General features: G+C 48.1%; 1 protein-coding gene across 1 annotated transcript; it reads right to left on the bottom strand.

The window, feature by feature from the left end:
* Window positions 1-8,229: 8,229 nt before the first annotated feature.
* Window positions 8,230-10,251, bottom strand: LOC139584177 (fin bud initiation factor-like). Its single transcript, XM_071415726.1, has one exon. It carries the CDS (start codon window positions 10,124-10,126, stop codon window positions 9,497-9,499), a length of 630 nt encoding a protein of 209 aa, XP_071271827.1. The 5' UTR covers window positions 10,127-10,251; the 3' UTR covers window positions 8,230-9,496.
* Window positions 10,252-11,586: the final 1,335 nt, after the last annotated feature.

Here is an 11,586-nt window from a genome sequence, read left to right as displayed (position 1 = left end):
CGGGGGTGGCAGCATCATGTTGTGGGCGTGCTTTGTTGCAGGAGGGACTGGTGAACTTCACAAAATAGATGGCATCATGATGGAGGAAAATTATGTGGTTATATTGAAAGAACATCTCAAGACATCAGTCAGGAAGTTAAAGCTTGGTCGCAAATGGGTCTTCCAAATGAACAATGACCCCAAGCATACAACAAAGTCAAGGTATTGGAGTGGCCATCACAAAGCTCTGACCTCAATCCTATAGAAAATTTGTGGGCAGAACTGAAAAAGCGTATGCGAGCAAGTAGGACTACAAACCTGACTCAGTTACACCAGCTCTGTCAGGTGGAATGGGCGAAAATTCACCCAACTTATTGTGGGAAGCTTGTGGAAGGCTACCCAAAACGTTTGACCCAAGTTAAACAATTTAAAGGCAATGCTACCAAATACTAATTGAGTGTATGTCAACAACGACCTCCTGGGGGTCTTCAGTAAGGCACGTGCTACTTCCCTTCCCCCGCACCGTCCTTATGACTGTGCCATGTTACCCCCCCCTACCTCTCCTCTCCTCAGCGTTTGAACCTCTCCAGGGGGCCACCATATTTTCCAAGTTGGACCTTTGAAATGTCTACCACCTGGTTGGGATACGCGCGGGGGATGAGTGGAAGACAGCTTTCAACACAGCCAGTGGACATTTCTATTGCTTTGGTCAATGATGTACTTCAGGACATGTTAAACCGGTTTGTGTTCGTGTACCTTGACGACATCTTGTTTTTCTCACCCGATCTGCACAAGAACATGTTCTTCATGTCAGGTCCTTCAGCGCCTCCTGGAGAACCAACTGTTCGTGAAAGCCGAGAAGTGTGAGTTCCACCGCTCGACAATCACCTTTCTGGGATATGTCATTGCTGAGGGCAATGTTCAGATGGATCCTGGAAAGGTGAAAATAGTGGTGGATTGGCCCACAGCCTACGTCCAGGGTGCAGTTGCAACGATTTCTTGATTTCTTCTACGATTTCAACGATTTCTTCTACCGCCGTTTCATTCAGGACTACAGCACCCTGGCGGCCCCCCTCTCGGCACTGACCCAAGGTACCGTTCAAGTGGTCTCCAGTTGTCGACAAAGCCTTTGTGGACCTGAAGCGTCGGTTCACAACAGCACCCATCCTCATCCATCCGGACCCCTCGCGTCAATTTGTGGTGGAAGTGGATGCTTCGGATGTTGGAGTGCTGGCCATCCTGTCCCAGCGATCTGCCCAGGACCAGAAGCTTCATCCCTGTGCCTTACTGTCCCATCGTCTCAATCCTGCTGAAAGGAACTACGATGTTGGCAACCGAGAACTCCTGGCGGTGAAGATGGCGTTGGAAGAGTGGAGGCACTGGCTGGAAGGAGCAGAACAGCCATTCCTGGTCTGGACCGACCATAAAAACCTGGAATATCTCCGTACAGCCAAGCGCCTCAACTCCAGGCAGGCCCGGTGGGCCCTCCCGTTCACCAGATTTAACATCACCATTTCCTACCGCCCTAGGTCAAAGAATGTAAAGCCTGACGCCCTCTCCCACCTATACAGTTCCTCTGCCACACCCTCGACCTCTGAAACCGTTCTCCCTACCTTATTCTCCCTACCTCATGCCTTGCTGCCACTGTGGATTGGGGTATTGAGAACCTTGGCTGCGAGGCACAACGCTCCAAGCCTGGACCTGAAGGGGACCCGGCTAACTGGCTGTTTGTCCCTAATCCAGTCCAGTCCTGGAATGGGCTCATTCCTCCAGGCTGACCTGTCATCCAGGGTCCCGTCATACACCTTCGACAACGTTTCTGGTGGCCCACAATGGTCCCTGATGTCTCTGCCTTTGTCACTGCATGCACTGTGTGTGCTCAAAACAAGTTTCCATGGCAAGCTCCTTCTGGCCTCCTGCAGCCACTACCGGTCCCTCATCGTCCTTGGTCTCATATATCTCTGGACTTTGTCACTGGGCTCCCTCCATCTGATGGCAACACTGTCATTCTGACGGTCGACGACCGGTTCTCCAAGGCCCCCAATTTCATCCCTTTCCCCAAACTACCTTCTGCCAAGGAGACGACCCAGCTTATGGTGCAGCATGTCTTCCGGAGACCAGCCGCCTTAAGGTGCCTCAACCAACCCCACTACCTGGAGCCGTCAACTGGTCTGGGTGGAGTATGCCCGGAACACCCTTCCCAGTTTTGCCACGGGTCTTACCCCTTTCAAATTCTCCATGGAGTATCAGCCTCCACTCTTCCCTGAGCAGGAGGTCAGCGTACCCTCGGCCCAGATGTTTGTCCGCCGCTGTCGACGTACCTGGAGAAGAGCCAGGGCGGCTATTCTCAAGACCAACTCCAGGTAACGTTGACAAGCGGACCGTCGCCGGACCCCAGCTCCCAGCTACCGCATTGGGCAGAGAGTATGGCTTTCCACTCGGGATCTGCCCCTTCGGGTAGAGTCCCGCAAGCTGTCTACCGGGCTCATTGGTCCTTTTCCCATCTCCAGAGTCCTGAATTCCACTGCTGTCCGTCTTGTGTTACCCCATACCCTCCGTATTCACCCTACCTTCCATGTGTCTAAGATTAATCACGAGTAGGAAAATACACCAGTGGTGAATGATTACATGCCAAATACAGCAAACCCAGACTGACTGGCCCTGGTTGAATCACGAGTAGGAAAATACACCACTGTGCATTATTTGTTTGCATTTCAGACATGGAGAAGTCTTTCTTTAAACAGATTTCATCATACAACTGATAGCATGAGGGAAAAAATAAGTATTTTCTAAAAGATTCAGCCAATTGTGGCTTAGAACAATCAAGCACAGCATCTTTGTAGATTCTAAGCCTTCCAAAAAAGTGAAAATTACAGCAACACCCACAGACCACTGTCTCTGGTTTCTCAAAGGCAGGAAGCATGGAGCCCCAGTTCTTTGGCAGGGCTGGATGAGGGGAGCGGAGCGGAGCGGCTGTGCAGAGTGTGTTTGAGTGTTTTAAGAAGAGGGGAGGTTGGGGCCGAAGGGGAGTCTGGAGCCGTGAGGGGGAGACTGGAGCCGCGAGGGGGAGGGTGGAGCCGCGAGGAGGAGGGTGGGGCCTGTGAGGGGGAGGCTGGAGCCGTGAGGGGGAGACTGGAGCCGCGAGGGGGAGGGTGGAGCCGCGAGGAGGAGGGTGGGGCCTGTGAGGGGGAGGCTGGAGCCGTGAGGGGGAGGCTGGAGCCGCGAGGAGGAGGGTGGGGCCCGTGAGGGGGAGGCTGGGACCGCGAGGGGGAGGGTGGGGCCAGTGAGGGGTAGGCTGGAGCCCGTGAGGGGGAGGCTGTGGCCGTGAGGGGGAGGCTGGGACCGCGAGGGGGAGGGTGGGGCCCGTGAGGGGGAGGCTGGGACCGCGAGGGGGAGGGTGGGGCCCGTGAGGGGGAGGCTGGGACCGCGAGGGGCAGGGTGGGGCCTGTGAGGGGGAGGCTGGTGCCGTGAGGGGGAGGCTGAGGGGGAGGCTGTGGCCGTGAGGGGGAGGCTGGAGCCGCGAGGGGGAGGCTGGAGCCGCGAGGGGGAAGCTGGAGCCGCGAGGGGGAGGCTGGAGCCGCGAGGGGGAGGCTGGAGCCGCGAGGGGGAGGCTGGTGCCGTGAGGGGGAGGCTGAGGGGGAGGCTGGAGCCGCGAGGGGGAGGCTGAGGGGGAGGCTGGAGCCGCGAGGGGGAGGCTGAGGGGGAGGCTGGTGCCGTGAGGGGGAGGCTGAGGGGGAGGCTGGTGCCGTGAGGTGGAGGCTGCGGCCGTGAGATGGAGGCTGGGGCCGTGAGGGAAGAGGGAAGCCTGACAGAATAAATCACAAACAGTCCCTCCCAGTCACCCCTCCACACCCGTCGCCCCTTCCACCCCTCCGCCCCTCTGACCCATGGCAGCCCGTCTGGCTCTCTCTCTCCCCCTTTCCCTGCCTCCATCCTTCCCTCCCTGGGGATCATCTCTTTAAAATACGGTCACGCTTAGCAGCTGCTTTGTGGTTGTTCCTGCGGTCGGAAGGAATGAGGCCAGATTCAGTAGTAGAGAGTTTCCATTTGAACCACTTCTATCCTCCAGAGAACAGAATGTGAAAGCCTGTATTATTAGCATACAATATGTTTATTCCCAAGAATCCCTGCAACAGTTTCAATTGTATCAGTCTTTGTCACTGGCCATCAGCACTCCATCAGTGTCCATCAGCACTCCATCAGTGTCCATCAGCACTCCATCAGTGTCCATCAGCACTCCCTCAGTGTCCATCAGAACTCCATCAGTGTCCATCAGCACTCCATCAGTGTCCATCAGTGTCCATCAGCACTCCATCAGTGTCCATCAGCACTCCATCAGTGTCCATCAGCACTCCATCAGTGTCCATCAGCACTCCCTCAGTGTCCATCAGAACTCCATCAGTGTCCATCAGCACTCCATCAGTGTCCATCAGTGTCCATCAGCACTCCATCAGTGTCCATCAGCACTCCATCAGTGTCCATCAGCACTCCATCAGCACTCCATCAGTGTCCATCAGTGTCCATCAGCACTCCATCAGTGTCCATCAGCACTCCATCAGTGTCCATCAGCACTCCATCAGTATCCATCAGCACTCCATCAGTGTCCATCAGCACTCCATCAGTGTCCATCAGCACTCCATCAGTGTCCATCAGTGTCCATCAGCAGTCCATCAGCACTCCATCAGTGTCCATCAGTGTCCATCAGCACTCCATCAGTGTCCATCAGTGTCCATCAGCACTCCCTCAGCACTCCATCAGTGTCCATCAGCACTCCATCAGTGTCCATCAGCACTCCATCAGTGTCCATCAGCACTCCTTCAGTGTCCATCAGTTTCCATCAGCACTCCATCAGTCCGAGCACAGGGGAAAACACCCCCCCCCCCCCCCAACATTTATCTTTCTTCTCATGCTCTCTGGAGCCTAATAGGAGAGAATGCTTTCTGTACCTGTCAATTTAACGGACTAACGTTCCACACAACAATTATACTATATCCTCCACACATATTATTTACAGGGGACTTTAACTCACTGATTATATGTATTTATTGACCACAACCACTGGGCAATGTGGGTAATAGAAACATCTGATACATAACACCTACACGTGTCATGTTTAATATGGATTTTGACAGCATAAATAAAAGTATTTGATGGTGAATGAAAAGACATAAAAAAGTTTCCATATGGATAAGAGATTCCTGTGACAGACGATACGCCATTTAATGTTCAGTTGAAAGTGCCAACGTCAATCTCTCTGCATGGTCCCCCTCTTTTACTATTACATCACCATTTAACACTCTGCAAGAGGCTAAGAAAACAGGAAAGGCAGGGTAGAGCCACTTTCTGTGGTAGAGGGGAGAACAGTCAACATTCAAAGCAGGGTAGGGCCACTTTCTGTGGTAGAGGGGAGAACAGTCAACATTCAAAGCAGGGTAGGGCCACTTTCTGTGGTAGAGGGGAGAACATTCAACATTCAAAGTAGGGTAGGTCCACTTTCTGTGGTAGAGGGGAGAACAGTCAACATTCAAAGCAGGGTAGGTCCACTTTCTGTGGTAGAGGGGAGAACAGTCAACATTCAAAGTAGGGTAGGTCCACTTTCCGTGGTAGAGGGGAGAACAGTCAACATTCAAAGCAGGGTAGGTCCACTTTCTGTGGTAGAGGGGAGAACAGTCAACATTCAAAGCAGGGTAGGTCCACTTTCTGTGGTAGAGGGGAGAACAGTCAACATTCAAAGCAGGGTAGGGCCACTTTCTGTGGTAGAGGGGAGAACAGTCAACATTCAAAGCAGGGTAGGTCCACTTTCTGTGGTAGAGGGGAGAACAGTCAACATTCAAAGCAGGGTAGGTCAACTTTCTGTGGTAGAGGGGAGAACAGTCAACATTCAAAGCAGGGTAGGGCCACTTTCCGTGGTAGAGGGGAGAACAGTCAACATTCAAAGCAGGGTAGGTCCACTTTCTGTGGTAGAGGGGAGAACAGTCAACATTCAAAGCAGGGTAGGGCCACTTTCTGTGGTAGAGGGGAGAACAGTCAACATTCAAAGCAGGGTAGGTCCACTTTCTGTGGTAGAGGGGAGAACAGTCAACATTCAAAGCAGGGTAGGGCCACTTTCTGTGGTAGAGGGGAGAACAGTCAACATTCAAAGCAGGGTAGGTCCACTTTCTGTGGTAGAGGGGAGAACAGTCAACATTCAAAGCAGGGTAGGTCCACTTTCTGTGGTAGAGGGGAGAACAGTCAACATTCAAAGCAGGGTAGGGCCACTTTCTGTGGTAGAGGGGAGAACAGTCAACATTCAAAGCAGGGTAGGTCCACTTTCTGTGGTAGAGGGGAGAACAGTCAACATTCAAAGCAGGGTAGGTCCACTTTCTGTGGTAGAGGGGAGAACAGTCAACATTCAAAGCAGGGTAGGGCCACTTTCCGTGGTAGAGGGGAGAACAGTCAACATTCAAAGCAGGGTAGGTCCACTTTCTGTGGTAGAGGGGAGAACAGTCAACATTCAAAGCAGGGTAGGGCCACTTTCTGTGGTAGAGGGGAGAACAGTCAACATTCAAAGCAGGGTAGGTCCACTTTCTGTGGTAGAGGGGAGAACAGTCAACATTCAAAGCAGGGTAGGGCCACTTTCCGTGGTAGAGGGGAGAACAGTCAACATTCAAAGTAGGGTAGGGCCACTTTCCGTGGTAGAGGGGAGAACCGCCAACATACTCAATAATCAAAAGCTTAATTGTCCATTTAGGGTCTAATTGATCTCGGAAGACATAACCAAATGGTGTTAGAACTACCAGTCTGTCCTGAAAGAAATAACCAGGGTGGTAGGTCAAACAGAAATTAGTTTTTGGCTTCCATGAAAACAGGATTTATCAGGAACACAATATAGTATAGCAGTATAGCATACCAGCAGTATGGTATACCAGCAGTATAGCATACCAGCAGTATAGTATACCAATAGCATACCAGCAGTATAGTATACCAATAGCATACCAGCAGTATATCATACCAATAGCATAGCAGCAGTACAGCACACCAGCAGTATAGTATACCAATAGCATACCAGCAGTATAGTATACCAATAGCATACCAGCAGTATAGCATACCAATAGCATACCAATAGCATACCAGCAGTATAGCATACCAGCAGTATAGTATACCAATAGCATACCAGCAGTATAGCATACCAATAGCATACCAATAGCATACCAGCAGTATAGCATACCAGCAGTATAGTATACCAATAGCATACCAGCAGTATAGTATACCAATAGCATACCAGCAGTATAGTATACCAATAGCATAGCAGCAGTATAATATACCAATAGCATACTAGCAGTTAAGCATACCAATAGCATACCAGCAGTATAGCATACCAATAGCATACCAGCAGAATAGCATACCAATAGCATACCAGCAGTATAGCATACCAATAGCATAGCAGCAGTATAGTATACCAATAGCATACCAGCAGTATAGCATACCAATAGCATACCAGCAGTATAGCATACCAATAGCATACCAGCAGAATAGCATACCAATAGCATACCAGCAGTATAGCATACCAATAGCATACCAGCAGTATAGCATACCAATAGCATACCAGCAGTATAGTATACCAATAGCATACCAGCAGTATAGCATATCAGCAGTATAGTATACCAATAGCATACCAATAGCATACCAGCAGTATAGTATACCAATAGCATACCAGCAGTATAGCATACCAATAGCATACCAGCAGTATAGCATACCAGCAGTATAGTATACCAATAGCATACCAGCAGTATAGCATACCAATAGCATACCAGCAGTATAGCAGACCAGCAGTATAGCATACCAATAGCATACCAATAGCATACCAATAGCATACCAATAGCATACCAGCAGTATAGTATACCAATAGCATACCAATAGCATACCAATAGCATACCAATAGCATACCAGCAGTATAGTATACCAATAGAATACCAATAGCATACCAATAGCATACCAGCAGTATAGTATACCAATAGCATACCAATAGCATACCAGCAGTCCACTGGGAACACCTCAGAGCACCACCAGCTGCACAGGAAAAACATCACACAAAGAGCTCTTTGATTTGCCCCGTCTTCTAGACTCCTTGATCGCATGAAGATATATTTAAAGGCCATACAAAAAAAAGGTCTACTGTCATTTGGACGAAGTCATTTTCAAGCAAGCCGCCTCTACAGTAAACCGTCTCACAACACCATTTTCTGCATGGAATGCCAGACAGAGCACAGGTGAGATTAATGGTTAGGTTTTTATTAATAAATGAGCAGTAACATAATTTTTTTTTAAAAGCCTGGGAGTCAAACTGATATTGTCTGTTTCATGATTGAAGTATAATCAATGGTGAGACTCCAGGATAACATATATATAAAACATAGACCTCATTATACAGTAAGGCTGAATAGCTAAATTAGACAGAGGCGGACAGGGGGGCACAGACAGCCAAGCAATACATAATTTAGGATCACTAAACACAGCATAGCCCAGGCATAATTTAGGATAACTAAACACAGCATAGCCCAGACATAATTTAGGATCACCTAGCACAGCATAGCCCAGGCATAATTTAGCTAAGGATCACTTTTCATCTCTCCCCTGTGCTCTCCTCTCTTTTCCCCATCTGTCCGCTCTTACTGAGGAATGTAGTGATGTTTTCCTTAGAAGTATTTCCAAATAACACCATTACAAGTCAGGAAGAAAGACACGGGTCACAGACAATTAGGAAAGTAAATAGAGAGAGAGAGAGAGAGAGAGAGAGAGAGAGAGAGAGAGAGAGAGAGAGAGAGAGAGAGAGAGAGACAGAGAGACAGAGAGACAGAGAAAAAAATAGAGCGAAAGAGAGAGAGCGATAGAGAAAAATAGAGAGAGAGAGAGAGAGAGCGAAAGAGAGAGAGAGAGAGAAAAATAGAGAGAGAGAGAGAGAGAGAGAGAGAGAGAGAGAGAGAGAGAGAGAGAGAGAGAGAGAGAGAGAGAGAGAGAGAGAGAGAGAGATTTGTACATTGTTACAACACTGTATATATACAATATGACATTTGTGATGTCTTTATTGTTTTCAAACTTCTGTATGTGTAATGTTTACTGTTAATTTTTATTGTTCATTTAACTTTTGTATATTATCTACCTCACTTGCTTTGGCAATGTTAACACATGTTTCCCATGCCAATAAAGCCCCTTGAATTGAAAAATTGAATTGAGAGAAATAGAGTGAGAGAGAGAGAGAGAGAGAGAAATAGAGCGAGATAAGACACTAGGAGTAATTTAATCATATAATCATTTCAACCTCAATGAACTTTCCAGGTGTTTATTGGGCTAAAGAGTCATAGTCTTATGACACACACACACACACACACACACACACACACACACACACACACACACACACACACACACACACACACACACACACACACACACACACACACACACACACACACACTCTGAGTCACACACATTCCTTTACATAGATAATAACAAATTACAATTGTTTTTAACATTTATACTATACATTGAGATAATCTGTCTTGAGGCGACTCAACCTTGACCCTTGACTGCGAACAATGAGAGACAACAGTTCATGTTTATCTCTGAGTCCCAATGAAATGTCCGTTGTCTCCCTCAGTGAGTCCTTAACTTCATAGATAGGCTTCAGAACGTAGTCATTGAGCTGGCTCTCCCCTCTCAGATCGTTATCTTGACTCTGTTTGAACTTCACCTCCAACTCCAGGAGAGATTTCTCCACGCTTGTAAAAGCCTCAGAGATCTGAGTGATCTCCCCAGTGAGAAACTTCTCATAGCTATCCTCTCCGTCCAGGTCATGTGAAATACTCATGCCGATGCTTTCCAACAACCTTGCGGCGTCTTCAATTTGGTGCTTTACGATGATAAAGTCGTCACGTACCACTGAATCGCTGTCTTCGTCGTGATGGACACCACACGCACGCCGGTCTGCGAATTTAAAAAGCATTTGACATTGCTCGGGGTCATCATTATCCTCATAATCACCGTCCGGTACGAAGAAGTGATGAAAAGTGCCGTTGGACATTTCCGGTTTTAACGGTCCGGTATAAACTGCCCAGTAAAGCGCCGAAGAAGACATTAAAAGTAGTAGCACCAGTGGAATAGAAGCCATTATATCCTTTTTAATTTAGTTTCAGCACGGTCACGGTTTAGTTTGACGCTGTCCTCTGAGAAGCGCAAAACATGTGTATTGAGCGCACCAACCACCGCACCGTAGCGCGCAGCCCCTGCCCACTGCATTCCGACTCAAGTTACAGTTCTCCCGTCACTAATAAAAGGCACAGACAGCCATAACCAGACCCCAGACAATCGTGCCACAAATATTTGAAATGGACATAGCCAGCTTATATATTATTATTGTAAATTGATATAGGCCTCTAGACAAAGACGTGCGGGGGAAAAAAGTAGGCAGAAGAAAGGTGTTTTATGGCAAAGGTCAGAACCCTGAATGTTGATTGGCTTTGTGGTTCGGGCCCTGAATGCTGATTGACTGGGTGGTTCGAGCCCTGAATGCTGATTGGCTGACAGCCGTGGTATATCAGACCCTATACCACAGGCATGACATAACATTTATTTTACTGCTCTAATTTGTAACCAGTTTATAACAGCAATAAGGTACCTCAGGGGTTTGTGATATATTGCCAACATACCACGGCTGAGGGCTGTGTCCAGGCACTCCGCATTGTGTCGTGTTTAAAAAAGAACAGCCCTTAGCCGCGGTATATTGGCCATATAGCACACCCCCTCGTGCCTTATTGCTTAAATATAGTATTAGGCTATTGTTGCACCGGCGTGACACTAGTATGCTTTGGTTGAAGCTCTTAGCTGTTATGTAACAGTATAACTTTAGACCGTCCCCTCGCCCCGACACGGGCGCGAACCAGGGACCCTCTGCACACATCAACAACATTCTAATCTCCCTACCATCATATCAAGTGGCGATTTTAGCATGTAAATCTTGGTGTGGCAAAAAACATTTTTTTTAAATGCATGCCAGCAAAGCCACTTCACAACACAACACTGAACAGTACACTAATTGCACTATAACGGTGACACACGGTGCCCACAAACTATTAGGGTCTACATAAAGCTGTCCCAACAGCAGAGCTTTCTTCTCAGCACCATGCAGTGAACTTTTACCACCTCTACACCTGGTTATCAGCGGAGACTTGTCTGGCAGCGAAACAGTTCATTCAGCCTCATTTACTGCCTTTTTAAAACACATAGTTGATATGGCTGACTTGCTTAATAAACAAACGTGGTTTCTAATGACAACTGAGATGTACAAACTATGGCATTAGGGGATGGCGAACGGATGAGAGGCAATCCAGAATTTCGATTCAGACATTAATAAGCGAGCTAGGATGAACAAAGTCAATATAACTATTTGATCAGCACTTTTGAAAATGTACAGCGACAGAATTGAGAACATGGGCTGTTCTTACAGTATTCTCCCTGTACACCAAGTCAGAATCGTAGGATAAATAAAGGGGGGATATACTGTAAGCAGGCAATAAAAGCTCTTACAATATTCAATGATTACATTTCTCTAAAACAGGCAATAGGGTAAAT

This window comes from Salvelinus alpinus, chromosome 9, assembly GCF_045679555.1.
Source record: "Salvelinus alpinus chromosome 9, SLU_Salpinus.1, whole genome shotgun sequence".
In the NCBI taxonomy this organism is placed as follows: domain Eukaryota; kingdom Metazoa; phylum Chordata; class Actinopteri; order Salmoniformes; family Salmonidae; genus Salvelinus; species Salvelinus alpinus.
This window is presented reverse-complemented; position numbering and strand designations above follow the sequence as displayed.

Coding starts and splice junctions, on each gene's coding strand:
- LOC139584177 (XM_071415726.1), bottom strand. CDS start 10,126: ATGGCTTCTATTCCACTGGTGCTACTACTTTTAATGTCTTCTTCGGCG.